Source organism: Tiliqua scincoides, chromosome 8 (assembly GCF_035046505.1).
Source record: "Tiliqua scincoides isolate rTilSci1 chromosome 8, rTilSci1.hap2, whole genome shotgun sequence".
In the NCBI taxonomy this organism is placed as follows: Eukaryota; Metazoa; Chordata; class Lepidosauria; order Squamata; family Scincidae; genus Tiliqua; species Tiliqua scincoides.
The window spans coordinates 27,686,154-27,711,116 of record NC_089828.1 but is presented as its reverse complement, the minus strand read 5'-3'; the positions used below and the strand labels follow the sequence as shown (position 1 = coordinate 27,711,116).

At 45.2% G+C, this 24,963-nt stretch overlaps 1 protein-coding gene across 2 annotated transcripts in view; it reads right to left on the bottom strand.

Moving 5' to 3' along the window:
• The window catches only part of ALDH1A2 (aldehyde dehydrogenase 1 family member A2), an 80,906-nt gene extending 70,374 nt beyond the window's left edge, over positions 1-10,532 (bottom strand). For both annotated transcript variants that reach the window (XM_066635119.1, XM_066635120.1), the window contains exon 1: positions 10,382-10,532. In XM_066635119.1, coding sequence (XP_066491216.1) covers positions 10,382-10,498 — 117 coding nt within the window. In that variant the 5' untranslated portion in view covers positions 10,499-10,532. The remainder of the gene's footprint in view (positions 1-10,381) is intronic.
• Between the last annotated feature and the right edge of the window lie 14,431 nt (positions 10,533-24,963).

The window sequence follows — 24,963 nt, the reverse complement described above, 5'->3', positions numbered from 1 at the left end:
CTACTAAATAGATCTCTGGTCTAACCCAGCAGAGCTTTCCCAATGTTCTCAAGAACTCAATTTGAGAGACAGCTGGGTCCTGAAAGGAACTAAGGCACATCATGATCATGAGTTTTTTTTTTTCTTCCCAATGCCAGAGAACAAAGGTTCTCATCAGACTCTGGAGTCCTTTATACTCCTAAACAGAGTCTCAGAGAGCCCCAACAGTGCATGCAAGGTCTCTCGGGGAGCCAAAGAACACTGGAATATGAGTGGAGTGATGCAGCACCAAGCAGATGATGGCCACTTATGAACCTGGGCTCCTAGGAGCACACCTTGAGAAACACTCACCTAGAATATATGAGAAGATGGAAGTGTCCTTGAGGAGATGGAAAAGGCCACCATATCAGAGAATGGTAATTTCAAGCATGCTTTTGTTTTAGGCATTAAGCAGTGGGAACAATCTAGTGCTGCTACTGTACCTTAAAAAAAAAAATTTTCCCCTTAGAATTGGGGGAGAACCAAGAAAATCTAGGGCAATCCCCAGGAACCTCCACTAACCTTCACCCCAATCATCAACACATTCTCTGATCTGGAGTATGTCAAACAAGCAAAAATTATGAGCCGTGCAGGGAAGGTACCTATAGAGCAAAAGGAGGGGGGGGGCAATGTTTCGCCCTTAGGCCTCATTTAACATCTGCCTGCTCTCCCCAAAACAGATTTTGATCAGTCCCCCTCACTTAGGGCTGAGGCAAGCAAATTCCAGGCCTCGTTAAAAACATGATGCTTGTCTCTCTTCACCCCTCCCTCGCTTATCAGAGCATGAGCTATAGCCCACCGGTAGTGCCCCCATCTTCATGGCTGAGGAAAGCCAGTCCAGAACCTCCCGGCGCCTGAGATGATGAGCCAAATGCTTTCCCCTCCTTACCACCAGTGCATTAGCAGCCACCACTACCACACTTTCTCCTCTCTCTCCCTGGATTTTAAAAGAAAGAGGGGAATGGAACTGAAGTGGAAGAGCGTAAGAGAAGAGAGGAAGGTTGCAGGCTAGAATGTTGGCCTTTTTGAACTCAAGGACTTCAAAACTTGAAGGTGGGAGGACCTTCAAAATAGGTGGGAGGTCCTTCAAAATAGGTGGGAGGACACCCTTACTGATCCATCGCCTGAGGCAACCACCATGGGTCAACCTTCCTACTTTGTCGGGCATATAGTGACCAAGGCATTGGGAAGAAGAGGTTCCTTTCTCCATATGAGAGTTTTTTCTAATGGAAAATACCATTTTATATCTAATGGAAGATACCAGGGATTCATCCACCTTGGATGGTGAAGAACATGGCAACGGTAGACTTGATAGAATAGGCAGATATGGGGAGAAGCTGTCCACACCAGTGCTCCAAAGCCTGGCAGGGCAGTTGCTGCAGCAGCAGACCCTGTGGTATGCAGGCATACTGCAAGGGTAGGATTGGGCCAATAGTATGTGGGTGGGTTGCCATTAGGGCTGTTTGCTTCAGGCACCAAAATGTTCCTGTCTAGCCCTACAGCCCAATCGTATCCCCCACCACACTACAGCATACAGCCGCACCAATGAAGTGCATGCTGCACAGTATGGTGGGATGGGGAGGTGATCAGTAGGCCAACCAGAGTTAAGTAAAAAAAAAATATTACTAGCTGCCTATGGGTCTTCTCAGACCCGTGCCAGCTATTTTGCTGACATTTGTTCGAGGAGAGAAAGGGAATAGGACAAGGTGGGCTAGAAAATGGGAGATAGGATCCAGCCTGCATCCTTGCCTCTTAGATTCATCCCCTCCAACCTTCTGCCCGCCCTCAGCCTTGGAACGTTCCCAAACCTTCTCCTCCCCATCCCTGCCACAAACCTACTGGTACAGCCTCCAGGAGCCACTGGCATGTATGCCACACCTCTGGCCATTTGCACCAGCAGCTCGGAAACAAGCAGCCGTTTCCAGGTTTTCATGCCATTGCAAAGGGCCTGCACTGACAGAACACAAGCTCTGGCTGCACAAGGTCCAGATAGAAATGGGCTATAAGTCAGCTGAAAGCCTTCCCAAATACTGACTTCGTGCAAACTTAGAGGTGTCTTCTGTATTTGGTGTGACATTATGAGAAAAATCACAGTAGCTACTTGGGCATTCAGGGTGATGTGGGTGGCCAAAGCCTTCTCCTGTCTTGCAAACGTTTTGCCTACTGCAAGCCGTGCAGTCTTTTGAGCAGAGGCTTGTGCTTACAGTTCCACCAGCTCCCCTGAAAGTGTTTACATGGAGTTTACACAGCTGGAAGAAAGAAAAGAGACTCTTGCTTTTGCCCAGCTCCCTTTCCCTCAGATCATCAATCTACCCCTCCCTGCCAACTAAGCCTGGTGTATCTCCCTTCCTGTGCAGAGGCTATTGATGTATCAACAGCATTGTCGCTCCATTCATAACACCACTTTGTCTTCCTACTGTGGTGTTTATCTGAGGATATTGCAGGGCTTCCACCAGGCACAATTTGCAAGATGCAACTCTGAAGGAAATTGCAGAGAAACTGTACCACTAACTCTCTGTTCCAGGCTGCTATCCTCATTAATGCTCTTTGAGAAATTGGCATAACAATATTTTTATTGTTGTTATCATTACTATTATTTACTTATTCAGACTGGATGTAGTAAACCTTCAAAGAAATAATGACTTTTTGAAAACCACTTAAGCTAGGGGCCATCACAAACCTGCTCCAGTCCTCTGCAAATATTTATACACACCCAGACACATGCGCCTGCACACATACGCACACTACTGTATATAGTTACAAAGCAACTAGCAAACTGGTCAAAAACCCCATCATAAAATACAGCAATCTCACAATTAAACAATGGCTCAAACAACATATCTATTTCAAAGCAGCGCCAATGAAACCATTACAAGATCCAAAGCAACAACCTCCAAAATGCAAAGTTCTGATGAAACAACAGACAGTAGGAGCATTAATAGTCTTGTATTCTTCCTCTAAGGAACCCAGGGTGAGCTGAATGGTGTTCACATTGTTTCCTTCCCCTGCTTTATCCTCACAACAACCTTGTGAGGTTGGCTAGGATGAGAGTATGTGATGCCCCAAGGTGAATTTCATAACTGAGTGGGTACTGTACAGTATTTGAAGCTGGGTTTCCCCAGTTGAAGTCCAGCACCATAACTACTGTCCTACATTGGCTTTCAAACAGGTGCAGTATTAAGTGTCTGCCTAACCCTGGAAGAGAAAGAATCTGGTGGATCTTCTTGGGGAGGGTGCTCCACAGTCAAGCTGCCACTCTCCCTTGGACCTGCTTGCTGTATCCATGATGATGATCAGGCACAGAGCATGACTTTTTGGTGCCAATCTTAATACATGGGAGGAGATGGTTTGTAAGCTATCCTGGAACTCTTTGGCAATTAAAAGCTTTAAAAGTTACAATCCATACTTGAACTGCTCTCAGAAATATCTGCAAGCAAGCCTGCTGGATTGCCCAGTCCCTAATGATCCCATGCCAGACCCTGACCTGTCAACCACTTGGCCCCATCCAAGGATCTCTATGCCCAAAGCACAGGAATTGTCAGACATTGTACTGCTAGAGTCAAATTAAGAAATTTTGCCACCCCAGGTGGCTGTACTATGCACAGTGATGGCTCTAGCTTGGGGGGGCACTGGGGTAAAAGTGCTTTGAGTCTCCTCCCTGGAAGGCTCTCTCCATGCTTTGAACAGCGCATGTGTACATTGGCTACCCCCTCCAATGCCCACCTGGAGAAAGTCATCCTTTATGCTGTCACCCTTGACTACAGTGACAGCAGTGAAGATTTACACCTACCTGGGCAAGTGAGGTGTCAGCAGCGGATAAGAACATAAGAAGAGCCCCACTGGATCAGGCCAAATGCCCATCTAGTCCAGCTTCCTGTATCTCACAGTGGCCCACCAAATGCCCCAGGGAGCACACAAGACAACAGGCCCAACCTGCGTCTTGGTGCCCTCCCCTGCATCTGGCAATCAGAGGCAGCTTGCCTCTAAAACCAAGAGCTTGCACATACGTTGCTTCTTCCTTTGGTGCCATTTTGCAATATCCAAGTGTCTGGCCCCTGACTGCATTTAGTGGTGGGACATCCAGCATCTGTGAAATGCTGTCAGGAAGAAGAGAGTGTAGTTCCCATTGCCTCCTGATCAACCAGCCAGAGCCCCAGACCTAATGAAGAGGCTTGCTAGGGGGCAATGGGGATGAGCGGCCACAGCAGACCCTCAGCAGTGGCGTTGCTAGGGGTTGTGGGGATGTGTGGCTTGCACCGGGTGACACACACCGGGGGTGACACCACTAGTGACCAAAACTGCTAAAATCGTGGTTTGTATGAATAATATCATCATGTTATATACCATTCGATGTGGAATTTACAACTGAATGCAATGAAAAAAACAGAGTGAAATATCTCAATTCTATCAACATTTATGGCCAGAAAACAAAAATGTAATTAACAAAAATGCAATCGTCTTATGTAACTAAAAAGTATATTTCCTTAATTCAAAACAGACCAATGGGACTGATTGTTCAAAGAGCCAATGAGATGTTATTATAACACAGCATGGAACCAATAAGATATTAGTGATACCCGGGGGGGGGGGGGTGACATCACTAGTGACCAAAATCATTTGATGTATAATTTACATCAGAATGCAATACTATCTATACTATCAAAAGGGATGGCCAAAAAAACCCAATGGCCAAAAAAAAACCCCAAAACCAACCTCATCACGAGATGAGGTCCATCAAGGAATGACAGGCTGACCTGCCACACCGGGTGATGCAAACCCTAGTGACGCCACTGACTCTCACTGCCTCAATGATTGGGCAGGGGTTCCCAGAGCATGCCCCACCTGACTCAGGAATCCAAGAGATAAGCCATAGGAACATTTTACAATGTCAGGCGAACATGGGGAGTAACTCTCAGTTCATGCATAGTGATCATGAGTATGAATAATAAGTATGTTCAGGGAACTGGGGCACCTTTTCTTCAAAGAAAGGCTAAAGCATTCAGGGCTTTTTAGTTTAGAAGAAAAAAAAGATGACTAAGGGAACATGATAGATATTTATAAAATTCTGCACAACATGGAAAAGATGGACAAAGAGGAATTTTTCTTCTGTCATAAACTGGAATTCAGGGTCATCCAGTGAAACTGGTAGAAGTCTCTGGTAGAAACTGGTAGAAGAAACTGGTAGAAAAAAAATAGGATTCCTAGAATGTATAATTTCTTTATGGAATGCACTGCTTAAATGAAGACCACTCACTTAGATGACTTTAAAAGGGAATCAGACAAGTTCATAGAGGAGGAGATCTCTCTCAACAAAGAGTCTTGAGCACGATTTTTTCCGTAGAAAAGGCAGAAAATAAATTATTAAGAATATTACATATACTGCTTTTCCAAAGTTTACAAAGCAGTTTACTTTAGCATGCTTACCTGTGTGCTTCAGCATCCTTGGTAATGTTGTGTATAACAGGAAGAAGCAAAACATCAATTTCAACAGAAGCAAAAGGTGGTCAGGGGCCACTCCTGGCCATCAGGTCACTTATGCAGATGTAGAAGAACTCCCCAGCTATTTGCCTGCCCCTTAAGAAGGTGCATGAGACCACCCTCCCCTGCATCTAGACCAGATAACAAATCCTCTCCAAGGCCAAACACAGTTTCCACCATCGATATCTCTATATTTTGATTGAGTTTCCACTAATCTGCACTCATCCTGGTAAGATTTATAATTAATATGATATATTCCCCAAAACTGTAATGGTTTTCTCTACAGGCAGGGGATAAATGCACAGCTGTCAGACACAAGCACCGTTTGCAATCAGTGTGAGGCTCCCTAGTCTCAGACTCCAGCAGACATTCTCCAAGCAAACCAGTACACCCCTCAATGTTTGAAAGATTTATGAGTCGCCAAGTATCACTTTCTTTTATGTGCATTTTAACATGCTGAATTTATTTAATGCAGACCTCTCTGCAATGTAAACGGTTTGTAGATCTAGCAAAATATTTCCTGAAACTTTTCTCCCTCTCCAAACTAGGCATTCACAGAGAGGCTTTGGATGTCATGGAGACGCAGTGGCAGCCAAATGAACAACTGCTTCCGTGTTCAGCTGGTGGCGCTGCTTCTGCACATCCAAGAAGAATATGCACACTCTGGTGCCAGCCAGGTACACAAGTTGGTCTTGCATTTGAGACAAACCGAAGGCAGTTGCTTTGCTCTGCACAAACATAATTACTTTGTGGAACTCACTGCCACAAGAAGTTCTGGAATTCTCACTCTAGGGAGGTTCAACTCACCCCCTTTTTCAAGACTTTCTACCACCATACGAAAATGGATCTGTTTCACCTGGTTTTAAAGCTGCCACTGGGTTAAGATACTTTTAACTGTGCCGCTGTTTTTAGATGCTGCTTCACTGGTGTTTGATCTGCGGTTACCATCATTTTATGAGTGTTATATTAGAGAGTTTTTATCTTGTTTTAATATTATTACTATTAGAGTTACTATTCTGAATGTGGTATCTAGGGCATCCATGGGATGCAAAGGTACAAAATAAGCATTTGTCATAGATAAAAGAGGATGGTTGGAAGTAGCGACGGTCACTTCCAGCAAGCCTATACATACTCAGAAGTAAGCCCCACTGTGTTCAATGGGGCTTACCCCCAAATAAGATCACACAGAGTTGCAGCCTTGATCAGGTGGCTTTTAAAAAGAGAAAGGATCAGATCAGCTCCTAGAAGGAAAAGACTATTATTAACCATGATAAGAGACAGCCTACTTCAGTATACCCAGTACTGGGAACAAGGAATAAGAGATTTCAATTGCAACAGTTGAGAGTCTAGGCTGCAATCCTATGCACTTACCTGGGAGTAAGTCCCGCAGAGCTAAATGGAACTTACTTCTGAGTAGACATGTATAGGTGTGCGCTGATAAAGTACTTCAATATGGCAGTACATGGCATCATTACTAAATGCTTTTGGTGCCCCAAACTGGAAAAATCGCAACAGCACACATACTGATTAACACAAGTGCAATTCACTAGAAAGTTCTTGTACACAATGAGGCTTGTGCAGGAGAACTTCCATGAATTGTGTCCCACAAGCCAGACTTCTCTACCTCCCAAATAATGTTCAAACTGACACACGAGATGACCACCTCATCCTGCTTCATTGCAGGACCAGCTCAGCATGCTGGCTCCTCCAGTCACCCATCGCAACTGTAGGAGCCCCCCCCCCAACAATGCCAATGCTCAGAATTACAGAAGGACCATTTGAAACCTCCACATGGAAGGTATTGGACCTCCATTGCCTGCACTGTTGTGTACCAGCCACCAAACAAGCAGCAAAAGCAGTTCCTTGAGTACTCAGCAAAAAAGCAGAGGCCAGAAAAAGAGAGAGAGAGAGAGAGATTGCTAGTAAAACTCTGAGATGCCTAGCCTTACGAGTGACTTTTATTTTCAAAGCTCTCCTCCTGAACGTTACTGGTTCCCTTTGTTTATGGAAGTTGTCACTTATGACATAAAAGTGACTCCCCCACGAACTGAAAGCATCCAATTCCAGCCCGTTATTTTATATCTCACTGTTTTTCTTTGCAATAAGTGGGAAAGTGGATCCTGGATAAATGTCTGGCCAGAGCCAGGACACCCAATTAAAGGCTTCAATTAGCTGTAAATCACTTGTCATTGCTGCAGAGAGAGAGAGAGAGAGAGAGAGAGAGAGAGAGAGAGAGAGAGAGATGGACAGGAAATCAGAAGGGAGGACGTACAAAGCTAACCCTGAGCTAGATATCCAACTTCATAGATAACACAGTTAAAGTTGAAGTAGCAACCTTATATTTCCAGCCCAAGATGCACTAAAATGTTCACAGAGGTATGAAAAACAAACAAACCACAATGCTGATTTACTAGTTATCTACCACTATCAGTGTACATGGCATGTTCTTGAATAACATGAAGGAACGATCCCTGCACAGGAGTTTGCAGCCTAAATTATTCCATTTGGACAATTTCAACTCTACCATTAGATATTAGCTTAGCTTGTCTAGTCAACCCCAGCTTCTGCTACAAGTGAACTGTACCCTGCCCATGCTTGTGACCAATCATGGCCAATCCTCCACTTTCATCTTTCCCTGGCCATTATATGTGAGTCTTCTAGGCAAGGATCGGATCACTCCTATGTTCTGCGTGATCCTTAATATGCTGGTGGCACCACGCAAACATCTGGGAACCAATGACTGCAAAACAGATGTAAAGCTGTCTTCACGCTGAGAATGATCACATATACCCAGATTCTTATATTTCAGGTCAATCATTTTTCTTTTCCCTAGCAAAAAGAAAGATGGCACAGAGCCTGGGAACTGAAGTCTAAGAACTAAAACAGAGCCTAAGGCTGCTGCAGCCTTATGAATACATACTTGAGCCACTGAACTCAATATGACTTGCTTTCAAGTAAAAATACATAGGATTGAGCTATAAATACGGGCAATTGCATGTGGTCACATTCAGTCCTAATGCTGCTGCTGCTGCTGCTGCTCTCTCTCTCTCTCTCTCTCTCTCTCTCTCTCTCTCTCTCTGACACACATGCACACAAGAAGGAAGATTTCATGTGCAAGCTCTTTGGGGCAGAGGCATTTTAATTTTATTTATTTGCCCGCTTCTTTTACCTGGTACATCAAAATAATGTATGCTAACTAAGAAGCCAGGCAGATGTTTTGGAAGATTCTGAAGTCCCAAGGCAGAACAAATTTGAAGGAATTTATGAATAATTACAACATTTTGGCACAAATTAAAGTTAAGCACTTTTCAGTTCCATTAGAGTCCGTGGGAAAGAATGAAGGAGATGCTGTAATACTTAATTTGAGACTATTGTTAGTCTATAATACCACAATCACTGTGGGCAAGATCCAGGCAAAGCTAAACAAATTTACATCTCTTTGATTTCAACAGGACACTTGGGCATTTTCTCTTCCACTGCAATCAATGAGACCTGAAAGTGCTTTATTTAGTCCGGATCGAGCTCACAGTAATCATGCCCACAAATAATCCATATATTTTATGGAATGTTAGACATTTTATACTTAGCCAGAAAAAATCATGCAAGCCATCCACTGCTCACATATTTTATTTTTCAGTTTTAAAAACAGCTACAATTTGTTTGAACTGCCAGGAAATCACTATGAAGGCATGTTATTTGGCTATTTGGTAGTGTTTTTTTTTTTTTGTTTTGTTTTGTTAAATTTCATTAGAAAATGTGGAACAGCAGCAGTAACAATTGAAAGTGGGGATGAAATTTGGAAACGGTGTGAATAAGAAATGGAAACTGATCATGGTTACTCTTTGCTGCAAAGGGGCTTATTTTAATCAGCTCCACATTACCTTTAGTTCTGCATCTATTTGTAAAAGAACTATCACTTTTTACAAGCCTGAAGCATTTATTGTCCTTTTCAAAGCACTCCACAATTAATACCTCATTCGTCTAAATGAGGCTTGTGCAAGAGATCTTCCCACTGGATCAGGCCCAAAGCGTTTTAATAATATACATGCAAAAAATCACCAACAGGAGATGTATCATACGCTTAACATTTCACAACATTTATAAGCTCTGTGTGTGTGTGTGTGTGTGTGTGTGTGTGTGTGTGTGTGTGTGTGGTTTTGGGAAAGCAAGGAAAATAACTGACTGATCACACAGTTGATAAAAATCTGAAAATTTTATAAGCTAAATAGAGAAATGCTGCACACACCTCTGTCCACAGGATCAACCATTAGTCCCAGGCACTGATGCCTAATAAATATCTCCAGTTAATGCTTAAAAATATAAGAAGAACTTCAAGATTACATATTCGCCTAAGATACACCAGCAAAAGAATCCTTCATTCAAAATTGCAACATTTTGGTTGGATTACATCTCCTACAGGAACTGTAAACGAAAAGTCCCAGGAGTTACAGAGACTGCTTTAAAAAAACACACACAATTTTTTTTTAAAGTTTCAACAGCATACAATGAGATTTGGACAATAACTTCCTCTGACACTCATCATCAGGAACAACTAAAAGATATTAAGGGAAAGCCCTCTTCCTGGAAAGAAAAAGAGATCAACTTTGAAAGGGATGATGACAGACACACAGAAATGGCCAATCGGTCCTAGGAAACATTACTTGTAATCTGGTGATTCTGTGGATTTTCCTCTATTTTAAACAAAATAATTAGGATGTTTCTTTTGGGGAGAATCAAAAAGCAGTTGCTTTTCGTTTTCTTCGATTTTGGAGAAGTTCTCTGTGCACAGAGTGGAGTATGAATGGATTTTTTTCAGCCCTGAATGATGGGAGTTTTTCAGCCTCCAGTCTCTGCCAGAAAAAAAGAAGCAAGGAGCACAACTTACCTTGGTGTACTTGATTTCCAGATTGGGCATGGGAGACGGTAGCAAATGCAGTGATGCCATCAGAGCTGCCGGGTCAGCCTTCACTTCGCCTGGCATCTCAATTTTGCTAGAAGTCATAGCCTTGGGAGCGTTCTTCTTTATGGATGAAATGGTGTCCCCTGTTCTCTGACTTGAGACAGGACAGCTATGGATATTTTTTCTCTTCCCAAGATCAGTGTTGAAGATTTTGCAGCCGTCCCCTGTATATAGGCAGGTGTCAAGGCAGGTCTCTTCTTATTGGACATGAGGGCAGGGCCAGAGAGGCAGGGCCATCCTACCTAGAAGGATGATAGAATTAAAATTTTCTATTTACATAAGTCACTCAGCCCAAGTCTGGAGAGGGATCAAGAGTCAACAGGTCCTTGCTTCTTTGCCTCCCTGACATTCAAGTCCATTCAACCTTCTGCATCTCTTGGGCTTCATCTCATCAACTGGGCATGAACTGATAGTCATTTATCCCACAAAGGCAGAGGCATTGCATGAAACCTCTTTCCCTTTTGGCTGATAAGCAGTGATGGAGGGGAGGGAGGGAAAGGGGGGTATGAGATAGGGTTGAGGTGGAGAGGGGGAGAAACAGGACCAATTAAAGAGGATTTCCCTGTGATAATTAAAGGAGAATTAGCACCTTGGTCTTAGAGGCAGCCCAGCGGAAATCTGATGACTGGGTTTCTAAGCAGAGGCTCAAGGAAGGAATCGTTCTAGCTGCCCAGGAGGAATTTGGGAATCTAATTAGAAACTCGCTGCCAAGGGAGGGAGGAAAGGAGCAATAAAAATGTCAGATCCAGACTCTCTCTCTCTCTCTCTCTCTCTCTCTCTCTCTCTCTCTCTCTCATGCACAATCACTCTTGACACACATGTGGGCTGGGGACACCCTGGCACAGGTAGAATTGGTCAGCAGAGAGGGGAAATCAGCCTCAGTCTCCCCATCTGTAAAATGGGAAGAATAGCAATGCAGAATGGTTGAGAGGGCAAAGTCAAGAAAGATTGCAAGTGGATGTGCACACCTGGAGTAGCATCTAAGGGAAATGCTAAAGAAGAAAAAGAAAAACTGGGGGGGGGCAAAGCAATGGGGTTAGAATGCTTTCACTACCCTGGTTATATCCCATGGAAGACACACTCTTTGCCATGGACAGGTATGCCCACATCCAGCTCCCTGCAGGAAATTCACACTTCTCACATTTCCATGTACTAGCGGGGTTGCGTGTTTGACTACCCCTTTGGTTTTCTCCACTTAACTGGGGAGGGGTTGGGGGCATAGCTGAAAGCACCTCCTTTGAAGATCAGCACTGAGTTTGGATCAGTTGGCAGATCCTGGCAAAGAAATCCTCAAGAACCCTTCAAAGAGCCAGACCTCCGTCTCTGGAGGTGGGGATGTGGCATATATACCACAGGGTTGCCAGATCAAAAAGTTTCACACATATCCACATTTCAAAAGTCACAAATAGATAAACATATGTGGCAGGGGCAAGGGACACCACCTCTAGAACTCTGTGGCCACTGGTTTGCTCTACAGGACTGTGGGAAGTTTTTCAAATGAGGGGCATCAGCAAAGCCCCAAGATTGGAGGAATTATGCAGGGGGTGGGGGTGTCAGAGGGAACACCATAGAGATGCAGGCACCTTACAAACCACCTTGCAGATGACCATTTCAATCAAGGTGGTTTGCCTCCATTTAGAACTACTCCTGTACTGTTCAGAAGTAATTCCACAGCAACTCTGACAATCCTTCTCTGCACTTTTAACTACATGTAGGGTCACTTTGTGTAGCCCCCAACTGTTCACTCTCTGCACCAAAGGGAGTCAGCTAGTCCTAATCAGCTGCAGTGTGGAATGAGTTAACACAGTTTACTATAGTGGAGTGTGAACATACTCAAGGAAACAAGGAAGAGAAAAAAGATACTTAGGCTGTGTAATCAACATGCACACTTACTGGGGAGTAAGCTCCACAGAAGTAATACTTCTGAGTAAACATGCTTAGGATTAAGCTTCCAGAAAACAGAAACAAAAGCACTGTTACATACCTAGAAGACAGACCCCCATAACACCTTTTTTGCCCTCTCCACACAAATACACAAGGGTGTGAAAGCCATGCCTGCACACAGTTTTGCATCCCAGACACACACTCCTTGGCAAACAAGGGGAAAAAAACACCAGGGCAGACACAGCAAACACCCAGATGGTACAATCCAGCCAAAGTTGAGCACGTTTAAGTCCACTTTTGACGCTTGCGAAACTCTCCAGCCCAAATCCACAAAACTCACAGCACAATCTCTACCTGTGTACTGGGAACTTATGGCAGTCAGTGAGGCTTACTGCCAGGTAATAAGTGCACAGAGGCTTCGGCCTTAAAATATGGAACCTTGGCCGGATCATGCTCCCTGGGAGTACACATACTCTCTTTTTAAGCTGCAAGGAAAAATGCAAACCAGCTGTCCAAAAGAGGGCACAGGGGGCAAACAATTTGCTGACACAGTCTGAGTCTGGCTGGCAGAAGAGGGGCCTGCCTGGGTGATGCAGGATGTCACCTGGCAGTGCGCACCTGACTGCAGGGGCAAGCTCACTCACCTCTTTCCCCCTGGTGTCCCCTCTCAGCCTCTCTCCCTTCCTTCTCTGGTGTTTCTCTGGACGGGCCCCTCGCTTGTCCTCAAATTCGGTGCTCTGTTCTGCCCGCATCTGGGGGCCTCATTTTATAGCTTCCCTCCCTGAAAGGGTGTGGAAAACACACCTCCACTACTCTCCCCACCACCACTGTACACAGGGGATCCTGCTGCCACCCCCTCCTTTCCCTCTTGCTGCAGCTTTTGCTGCATGGGTGGTTTTTCCATGTGGGAAGAAAAGGGGTTTTCAGACAAGCCCCCAGCCCAACACAGCCCAGCGCGATTCTCTGCGTTGCACGTGTTTAAGCAAACCGGCTGGATCTTTAGGGAGTCAAAAGTGAGGAATCACAGCAGCAGCAGCCAGGCTCCTTCCTCCAAAGCCACCACCAGCAAGTTACCAGATCCACAGCACTGGTGGTGCTTCTCCCATGTGCTTGCTGCCATCTTCTGGGCAGTGTGCCTCATTGCCACCAGAAGCATCCCTGTCCATCCTTGGAGCTGCTTCAACTGAAAGGCCAGTAGAGCTGCATTCGGTTTGCAAACTGAAGGAGGCTTCTGAAATTAGAACTTCCTGAATTTCCTTTGATGGTTTATCTTACTTGCAATTAAATAATAATTAGCAACATAATTAAACGTGTGTAATGAACTTTAATAAATCAATTTATTTAATCATTTTCTGCTGTCTTTCCTGTTTAAAACAACACCACAATGCAGCTGAGACTTGAACTGGGAAAGGGGGCTCAGACATGGTCCATGAAAGAGTGGTGTGGGGGGGGGAATTTGTACCCAGGTTCAGGGTCAAAAAGGGGGCCCTGCCCTGGAAAATTTCCTGCAATCTTACATTTTCTGATCTCACCAAGCCCCATTGGGGGGGGGGATTGCAGGGGCTACATCGTATCTGGGCCCAGGGTCAGAAAGGAGACCTGAGAGCCAAAAGAGGGGAGCCAGAAATTTCCTGGGGTCTTACATTTTCTGATCTCACCAAGCCCCATGAGAAGGGGGGATGCAGGGGCTACATTGTACCTGGGCCTGGGGTTAAATAGGAGACTCGGGAGCCAAAGGAGGGGAGCTGGAAATTTCCTGGGATCTCACAAAATGTTTGCGAATATTGTGTGAAGGCTAGCATTCACACTTTGTGTGAGCCTACATAAATATTGTAATTCATAGAAATTATGATCCAAATGATCTATTATGATCCAGTGGGGAAGGGGCCCAAAAGAAGCTTCATAACCCCGGATAAAATTCCTCTCAGAAGCCTTGGGCCCTGTGAAGTTGATTTGGGGTAAGACCAGGACAGTGAAAAAAGTTCTTCTACTTAACTCAGCAATTTTCAACCTTTTTCATCTCAAGGTCCACTGACAAGGCATTAAAACTTTCAGGGCTAATCCTCAGTTTTTTGACTATTGACAAGCCACACCATCACCAGATCTGGTGGGAGCAAATTTCATGTACTAACTAAGCACTGACTGGCTTAAAATGCTTTCAAAGAGGATTAAAGGAATTCATAGAGGAGAGGTATCTCTGGTTATTAGTCATGATAGCTAAATAGAATGTTTATGTACTGAGGCAAGGACTTATAGTGCTAGGTGACAAAGGTGAACAACAGAGCAAGGGCATTGGCCCCAATGCCTTTTGCACTGGGACATCTAGCTGGTTTTTGTTGGGATACTGAGTAAGAGCCCAATCCTGTAGTCAGTGGCACGGCTCTGTGCTGCCGGCCGCAGTTGCAAACATGCCATAAGGCACATTTGTGCAGCTCACCTCCAGGCTCCTGCCAGTGCTAGCCCAGCGCTGGCCGGTGCTGGGCTAGCACTGGGCGGTGGCCCAGATTCCACAACTCGGCGGTCTCCCAGACCACTGGGCTGTGGAACGGAACGCGGGGGCATGGTCGGGGGCGTGGGGGAGGTGTTCCAGGGAGCGGGGAGGCTGGCAGGGGTGGGCGGGAGGTGTGCTGAGGGGTGGGCGGGAGGAGGATCCGTGGAGCTCAGCTCCAGGGCGCTTGTGGAGGGCAGCACGCCCTACACAAACACCTTTACCATTGCGGGGCTGCTTACCTTATTCGGGGGAAGGGGACGAACGTCCCCTTCTCCCGAGGAGCCTCCCACAGTACCACAAGAGATGCAGGATTAGTTAGAGCCCAATCCTATGATTGATGGATCGGATCGGATCGGATCGGATCGGATCGGACCGGACCGGACCAGACCGGACCAGGACAGACCAGGACAGGACGGACAGACAGACAGACAGACAGACAGACAGACAGACAGACAGACAGACAGACAGATAGATAGATAGATAGATAGATAGATAGATAGATAGATAGATAGATAGATAGATAGGGCCCCTGTCCATGAAGCTCACTAAAGTGTTTGCCTGAGGCAGCTGAATGGCAGAAGACACCCACCTTTTTTAATCTATCTCCTCCTCCTCCTTCCATTGCCTGGATTTGAAAAAGGTAGAGGGGAACAGAACTGAAGGGGAAATGTGGAGGAGAAGAGAATGCTGGCCTGCAGTGGGGATGCTTGGAGATGTTCTAGCCCACCAAACTTCTCTCCTTCACACACTTCCTCTTCTGCTCCATTCACCTCTTTTTTAAAATCTATGGAGTGGGAGGAAGAGTTGAAGCAGCTGGCTGGATAAGGGTGACAAGATTTGGTGTGCTGCTTAAGGCATCCAGAGGTCTTGGATCCTTGGTTTTATTCAGTGGGGTGACTCTGATATTCCCTCAAATGTTCTCAGCAGAGGCTGGGAACGGATCAAAAGTAAACAAGCTTGTCAAACTCAAGAGCCAGGAAAATTTTGCATCTTGAAGATATGCCTACCAACTTTTAAAGTCAAAATCAAGAATGTTCAGGGTTCTTTCTCTGTTCTGAAAATCCCATCCTCTTTACTTCACCACTTGGGGAATGGAAAACAAAGAAAAGTGGGTGAATATTTTCAGATTCCTTTGGGTTCACATTCAAACCACATTCCAAAAACAATGATAAACCTCTAAGTCAGGAGTGCCCAAACCCCGGCCCTGGGGCCACATGTGGCCCTCGAGGCCTCTCAATGCGGCCCTCAGGAAGCCCCCAGTCTCCAATGAGCCTCTGGCCCTCCAGAGATTTGTTGGAGCCAGCACTGGCCCAACGCAACTGCTCGCAGCGTGAGGGCGACTGTTTGACCTCTCACATGAGCTGTGGGATGAGAGCTCCCTCCACTTCTTGCTGTTTCACGTCTGTGATGCAGTAGTGGCAGCAAAGGAAAGGCCAGCTTTGCTTTGTGCAAGGCCTTTAATAGGCCTTGAGCTATGGCAAGTCCTTCATTCATTCATATAAGTTTGTCTTTAATATATTCATTTATGTAAACTTATGTAAATTTATTCAAATTTTAAATGTAAATTAATTCTTTTTTTCCCTGGCCCCCGACACAGTGTCAGAAAGCTGATGTGGCCCTCATACCAAAAACTTTGGACACCCCTGCTCTCAGTCAATGTTCCTCAAACTGTGGATCAGGACTCACTAGGTGGATCGCGAGCCAGTTTCAGATGGATCCCCATTCATTTCAATGTGTATTTTATTTTTAATATATTACACTTGATGCTACGATGTCTATGGGGAAATATTACAGATTTGTACTTTTAACAAGCTAGTATGTATATGCCTTTAACAATGAAATTCAATGGGGCTTACTCAGTAAGTGTGCATAAGACTGCAGCCTCTGGGATGTTTGGGGAATTTTTTTTAAACAGATCAGCAACTGCTTGGGAGGGTTAGGAAGGTAATTTATTTTAAATAAACTTTTAAACATATTTATTGTAAACTTTAATAATTTAGGGCGCAATCCTAACCCACTTTCCAGCACTGACATAAGGGTAATGCAGCTCCCTTATGTCAAGAAGGAAGGAAACATTCCCCAATTTCGAGGAGGCCTTCATGAGTGCCAACCAATTGCAGGATGCAGCATACGTCCAATTGGCACAGCTATGCCAGTGCTGGAAAGTGGGTTAGGATTTGGGCCTTATTTAATTAATTGATTGATTTGATTTTGTCTTATGGGGGTGCTAAAAATTCTCCTGCTTGATGATGCCACTTCCAGTGGTGACAACACTCTTGGTGGGTCCTGACAGATTATCATTCTAAAAAAGGGGGTCCCAGTACTAAAAAGTTTGACATCCACTGCTCTAAATAATACAAAACTTCTTATTGCTAAGATTAAACAGTAGATTTCAATTGAAACATGGGCCTCGTGGCAACAGAATGAAGGTCTTCCAAGATCACTTTGCCAGACCTTAGACCCGAAATAACTGTTCACTTTTGGTTGTTTTATCTAAATTGATCTGCAAAGCAGCTGAGGTCTTGGAAGGAGGTCTGCTCTGAAAAGCCACACAGTCCAGTCCTATGCATTCCTTAAGTTTGGCTGAGTTCAGTGGGACCTATTCCTACAGCCTAATTTCGCAATTGCAGCGGGCAGCCCCACAAGACAAAAGAAAGCCAAAATAACTAGGTGCAGGAAGTAGACTCTATTAAGCGAAAATGGATAGGTCTCCACACACTTTTGGGCATGAATAACCCTTCATCGGGGGAAACATTTGTTCAAAGAATCTGTTTTCTCTTGCTCCAAAGGCAGTTGCCGATTCGAGCCACAGCTGTCAGCAGCATGAGCACAATAAATGTGGTCAATTAAACTTCATGAGCCCCCATGCTGTTTGGAGGGAGGTTGTTGATGCTGCCTTACTTTTGAAACAACACACACAAGCACACACCTTGGCAGGAGTCAAGGACACCAGTGCGCAGAACCCCGCACTGTCTGGCCACAGCTATGAGAAGGGGGATGACCTCCAATTCTGCTGCTTTCACCTCTTGCAGAGGAGGTGTGAGAATTGCTCTGCGTCAGAAACAACTATGACAGAGCACATTACCGTCAGAGCTCCTGAGTCACTGCCCGAGGAGGAGAAGAGAAGGAATCAACAGGCCAGCAAACAGCAGGAAAGCTTGCTTAATAGGGCAGGTGCAAAGCCAGGCTGAGACATTTTTGCTATAGTGCGTGTGGAGGTGCACCCCAGGATCTTCTGCCACACAGCAAGATAGTGCACCTCTCCAGTGCCACAGCCACCTCCTCCAGCAAATGCTGATTAAACCTGGGACTTTTTTGCGTGCAAAGCAACTGCCCTACCACTAAGTTCAAGGCTTCATCCCTACAATGCACTACACAAGGAATCTTCTTGGAAACTTCAACTGCTTCAAAACAAGGTGGCTAGATTGTTTGCAGGAACTTGCTGTAATGATTACATCTCATCAGGAAAGAAAGATGGACCCTGGCTTCCCATTTCTTCCCAGATGCAATTTAAACTATCTGGTTTTTGCCCAAGTAGCCTGAGACCAGGAAATCTGAAGGACTGACTTCTCTCACACAAACCTGTCTGCAGTTAAGATAATCATTTGAGGCTTTCCTTTCCTTTCCTTCCCTTTCAGAAGGAATTCCTTTACTTTCAGAAGGAAGACAGACGCCTACTGGACAAAGGACCTTTTCTCTGGTGGCACCCCATCTCTGGAATTCCATCTCTGAGGTTCTTCTGGTGCCAAAGTTTGTCCTATTCAACTGCATTTTTAAGGTCAATAATTTTCACTGGCTTCATACCACTGTCTGCGTTTCCTAACACTGCTGTTTCATTCTAGAACAGCTTCTTTGAATTACTGTCATTTTTTATCTTGATCAAAGTCAACCTTCTGGACTTTTATAGTAGAATGGGTGTGGTGGTGGACATTTTAAAAACTGCATTCAAAGTATGAACTGTGCAGAGAGAGTGAGTAGAAAGAAGTGCCTTCCCTTTCCAAATTCTAGGTTGTGGGATCACCTGACAAAATTGATTGGCAGCTGATTGACTGATTAATAGTACATACAACAGATAGTCCTTCATTGTGTAATTCACTTCAGGAAATGATTGTCACAAGCTTTGGAGAGGTCTATCAATGGCTATTGGCCATAATAGCTAAATGGAACCTCTAAGACAGCATACCTATGAAGAACAGGTGGTGGAGGCAGAAAAGATGAGTGACCATCACCTTTACTTATTGTTTGTGAGCTTCAAAGAGCACCTTTGTAGCTGCTGTTGCAAGCACACTGCTGGGTTAAGAGTCCTTTGGTCTGATCCAACAATGCTATCCTTCCATTCTTAAGTTTTCATGTTCGATTATGTCTCAAGTGCTTTAGCCTTGGATGTCCCTCATTAATTACTTGGCACTATTCGTCACAATGGCAGCAAATGTTCTTTCATAGATACTTGTGTTTTAATTTTAGTGAAGAATAAATCAGACATTATAGCATCCCTCACCCCTCAACCCACCACCTGGGTTAATTGAATCAATTCTTTAAATGCCTCCAAGCCTGATGATTTGAGAGCAGGTCAATGTTGGAAAGCTCCTGCAAATTTATAGCTGAAGGACTGCCTGCAAAATGATCTTAGTGCTTAGTGCAGCTAGAAAAGTGCTCCTCCAAATGGTTCCTCTGTCAAAATATTGCTTCTCTAGATCTTTTAGTGGGAACGATGGAGGTGAAATGACACATGACACAGGGTGGAGAGGCTGTCACCAAAAACTGTACTGTTCATGTCAGATGAACATGGGAAGCTACCTTATATGGAGTCAAATCCACCCAGATGTACCAAGCCCTGCAGTTTAAGGCCAACTGGTGGTGGTGTGCCAATGATGTCCCCCTTTACCTGGTGATGTGCCAGCATCTGCTCATCCCACTTCCTGGACTGGAAAAGGAAGAGGGGTATGAGTGGAAGAGGAAGTATGAGAGATGAGGAGATGAGAGTGGTGGGCTGAAGTATCTCCACTCTAGTCCAAGTTTCTCCTCTCCTCCACTCTTTCTCTTGCACTCCACCCTTCCCCTTCCATTCCAATCTTGGGAGTGGGAGGAGAAATAGCAGTGGAGATGAGTGGGCAGATGGAATGGTTGCTTCTCTTCCATCAATCTGCTGCCTGAGGTGACTGCTTCAATCAGTATCATAGATGGAAAGGTCCTGAAGTCCCGGGTTGTCTCCTCTAGCAGGTAGTGGCTCTATTATCCTACTATCAGATGCCCTTTTTAAACTAGAGATGCTGCAGACAGGACCAGGGATCATCTGTGTGCAAAGCATGCACCCAGGCCTAAGACTTCCGAAGGAGGTGCACCACACATTGCCCCTTATCTGGTGGTGCACCAGCCACCACCTCAACCAATCCTCCTCCTGTTAATTACTGAGAAAGGAGAATATAACGCTTAGGTTTTCCACTTCATTAGGAGTTCCTTATTGGATCAGACCAAAGGTGGCCAACTAGATGCCTCTAGGAAGCCTGCCAGAAGTGCATGAAAAGGTGTGCTACATCTGGAGGTTCTGTTAGCTATCACGGCAACTAGCTGTTGATCTCTCTCTCCTCCCTGAATTTATTATACCCCATAAAACCATTTATGCCATCAGTACATTTTGTGGCAGTGTATTCCTTACATTTGTTAGGTGTGGTGTGGTGTGATGACCTTAAGGATCAAAATGCCTTACCTTGGTTTGGGGTTCCTGGTCCAAGAAATCACTTGAGTTGCTTTAACAGTCATGATGATAACTTTATATTTTGCTGGTCTAGCTCTTTTGTTCCTCCTTTCTTTTCCAAACTGTCACTTGCCCTTTCAGGAAACCCAGCCAAGGAAAGGAAATGAGAACAACAAAATACAGCACAATAAAGCCAAACAGTAAGGCACAGAAATGTCATCTCAGCAGACACAATTCAGCTGGGATACTGTTTTCAAAAGGAAGGTTCTTTTTTAAAAACTTGCATTCTTTACATAATTTACCAAAACAAAAAAACGAAAAAGAGGTAAGGACAGATTCGGGTGGACTTCATGAGGCAGGAAGTTTCAGAGACCTAATACAATGACAGAGTAGATAACTGGCCTTCACCCTTGTAAGTTTCACATCCCTAATTGATTGGAGGACACAGGGCTAAGTGGAGCTATCTTGGCAGATCTTCCTGAACAGTGAGATTTGAGGATTGTATGGTACGTGCAATGTGGCCCACTGTAGCTTTTGAACACTCCAATGAGGCCTGGTGACCCCCTGCAATTTCCCACATTTTCAGCTCTCCTCGAGTGTGCTTCCCCTCCCCCCTTTTTAAATTTACTAGGTGGGAAACACATCAAGCCCTAAAATGGATTGACCTTTCTGCTAATGTACATCGTCTAATGAACGGATGCCATTAACAAATTCATATTGGAATATTGCACTTTCCCAGTTCTCATTCATCATTGCTTAAATGCTCGATCTTGTTCGCCTGCTTAAATTTTTTATTTTTACCCTTTAAACTGAAGAAATAAGTCTTGAGTCTAATTAGGCAAACTTACATATCCAATTAATAGAGTCATTAGGGCTTAATGAATATGGAGCCTGGGTTAAGGGAATGAAAATTTTTTGCTTGCGATGCAAGGGCTCCTAAAGATCCTGAATTAATCTCGGAGTAATCTATCCCCCCCCAACCCCTGGAATGGGGGAAGAGTTGAGGAGCCCTGATGCATGGGCCCTGATCCCTGATCCATGCAGCAAACCGGAAGGTAGACTGGAGTAGTCTGTCAGGTCTCAACAAAGGTCATGCTCCAGGCTACAGCCGGGACAACAGTCTTAGGCAGTCTACCTGCTGGGATTTGCATGCACCAGTTGACTGGGCACCTAAGCCCACCCAACGTAGTCAGAGGGCAGGTAGAGATGCCCAGGTGCTGACATACCAATGATATCATTGAAACCTGGGTCAAATCCTAAGATCAAATCCAAGGGTCCTTGAGTGTGGTTTGGCTTGGCTCCTTCAGAGATCACATCTCTGTGCGGCCAAGTTTTCATCCGACACCTGGGGATCAGAAAGATGTCATGGACTTTGAGGTCAGTAATACCTCCTATAAAGCCACTCCCCATAACACTGTTTTTTTATAGCACCCTTCATCCTTGATTGAATTTTTACAGAATCATAAAAAAAGAAGAAAAAGGTTAAACTCCATAAAACCATTCAAAAGGTTGGAGTGGAAAAGTACAGTTGTCTGAGTTGTGCTGTCAGCCAATGGGAGCTGCATATTCTTACTCGAATTTGCTGGCTAGAATATTCTGCACCAATGACAGTGGTGTATTCTGGCTAGCATGGGATCAATTATTTGCTACTAGGAAATGTTTTGGAAACAGTAGGCAGGGTAATTGATCCTAGATACCTTCTTCAACAAATGGGATGAGTCCTTTTGCAGTTCCCAAGGATGAGCCACAACCTTCCTTGAGAAGTCATCCTCCTGAGAGTCACCTCCCCATCACCTTCCACTGCTGCCATGTAGGAGGATTGACAGCAGCGGTGGTCAGTTATGCATCATGCTCTTCCCTAATGTGCTGGTGGGAATAGTACGGTGAGCGCATCTACATGCAAACAGTGTTATAATTGCCTCCTAGAGCATTGTTGCACACAGTACTCTGTTTTCCAGGAACATATGTGCAGTGGTTAAAAAAAAGCATTGCCATATAGTTAAAGAACAATGAAGTTTTGATGCACTAGGAAATTATTTTTGTCTGTAAACACCTGCTTGAATTTTGACTAAGGGCGCAATCCTAATCTGTGTTGGAACAGGCAAGCCAGGAGGCTTGCACTGTATCCAGCACAGGATAGAGGCCAAGAGCGGCTCAGCCAGAAGCAAGGGGAAACATTTCCCCTTACCCCTGGGAAAGGTACCCTTTCCCCTATGGGTCTCCTTGGACTCGCGCTACTTCTTGAGGTGGTGCAAGTCCGAAGAGAGTGGAGTGGCTTGAAGCCAGAATGGGGGTTGGCATCTGGCATAACTGCCAGATCCCAGCGCTGCCTCCCCCTCCCCGCCCATCCGCCCCTGGGGTAACCTGCCCTCCCCCCGCCCAGGAACGCCTCCCTCCTGCCTCCTCCCCATCTCCCCCATGCCTACCCAGTCAGGCCAATGCAACCCCCATGGAGAAAGCCAGCGTGGAGGCTTGCGTCAGCCTCCACAGCCTGCTGCTTCTTTGAGAGCCGGCTTGGCTTCCTCCTGAGGAGCCACAAACGCGCCTTATGGCATGTTTGTGACCCTCCTGGGCCGGCGCATGGGACTTGCGCTGGCCCAAATGAAGGGCAGGATTGCGCCCTAAGACTAAGAATTTTGACTTTGACTAAGAGCTACACCAGGGCACCAGGGCAAATGGTTTATATATATAAACCACCTGCCTGAACTCAGTTAGAGCCTTGTCCCAGATCTCCTGGGCCCAGGACTACAAGCTAGGTTTTTGGGACTGTCTCCATGTAACTAGGAGGGAGGCATTTGCAGATGGTCTTTCTCTGTCTGGTTTTGTCCTCATGGTGGCAGTGAAGTCATCCAATTTTGGCCCTGACAGAGGAAGATTGGAGGAAAGGAGGGAGGTACCAGCCTCAGGGCTCTGGCACTGCCTCCACCCCAATCACCACAGCTTGGCAGAAAGGGATTGACTCTGCAGGCTCAGTTCCAGGCAAGCTGGTATTAGCAGCCTAGATGGTGTGCTCAAACATAGACTTCAGCCTGCCAGGCTTATGATGGAAATTCAGTGTGGTGGCACAGGAGGTGTGATTGCTGGAGCTTAATTGCTGGGAACTCACATTCATAACTCCTTCCAGCACATGACACAATCCTGCTCTGAACTGGACTGAAATATGACTGTTGTGTAAAAATTTGGATTGCAATCTCACCAAACCTTTGTGGAGATCCAAGGGATTGAAATGTGGTTGCTTGGGATGGAACCAGGAAGAATAAGTTTGGAGAGTCAAAGGACCGGCCTGGACCGAATTTTGGATTAAGAGGTAGCACTCAGGAAAGGCCATGGCTTATTGGTAAAGCAACTGCTTTGAATGCAGATCTGTGTCGTGTCGTGTGCAGCACACAATCTTTGAATGCACATCTTTGAATCTAGCTCAATATTGTCAACACATACTGGCAGAAGTTCTCCAAGTTTTCGACACACAGAGAGAAAATGAGAGGCCTTTCCCAGAGTCACTTCTTGAGAAGACAAGGGCTGAACCTAGAATCTTTGCATGCAAAGGAGCAGTCACTCTGATAAAGGGCTGCCTTCTGCCAAGTCAAACACTTGGGCTGCAATCCTAAACACATTTTCCTGGAAATAAGTGCCATTGAACACAACAGGGCTTACTTCTGAGTAGACATGCATAAGATAGTGCTGATGGTCCGTCTAGCCCAGTATTGTTTCTCTGACTAGCAACATCTCTTCATGGGCTTTCCTGGCCTTCTCATTTGAGATTCTTTTAAGTGGAGATGCCAAGGAATGGATCTGGGGTCTTCTGTTACGTGAAGCAAGTGAACTATGGTCCCTCATACTGCAATACCAGGGGCCTGATGGAACTCTGTTTTAGTGACCATAATAGTGAAATATGGAGCTAGTTGGCTGATCGGGCTCTCAGAGAACACGGCTTAGGTAGCAGATGAATGTAACCAAGCAAAAATCGCCATGACCTTTAACACTCTTTGCAATGGCCGTAAATCACCTTTCCTTTACTTTAATTCCACTATTTGAAGTAAAGCAGCCATAAAAGGATCGAGAGTTATATAAAAATGTAATTAAGGTCTTAAAAGATTACTTTCCCTCTTCCTCCTTGTGTACCTTTCTCCCGTCTTCCTTGCATTGTCATGACATTGGGAGGTTTTCTGGACCTCATAAAACATTTCCACAGAAAGAAAAGCATTCTTCTCTTGGATATAATTCTTGCTTGGACCTCTGGCTCAGATGGCTTTAAGGGGGAATGAGACAAATTCATGGCCAAATGTTCTCTCACCAGTCTCTAGCTGTGCGGCTATGTGGATCTTCCATATTCAATGGCAGTGCGCCACTGAATACCAGCTGCCAGGGGGCCAATAGCAAAATCATGACATGGGGAGGCTTTTGGGACCTCACAAAACATTTCCACAGAAACAAAAG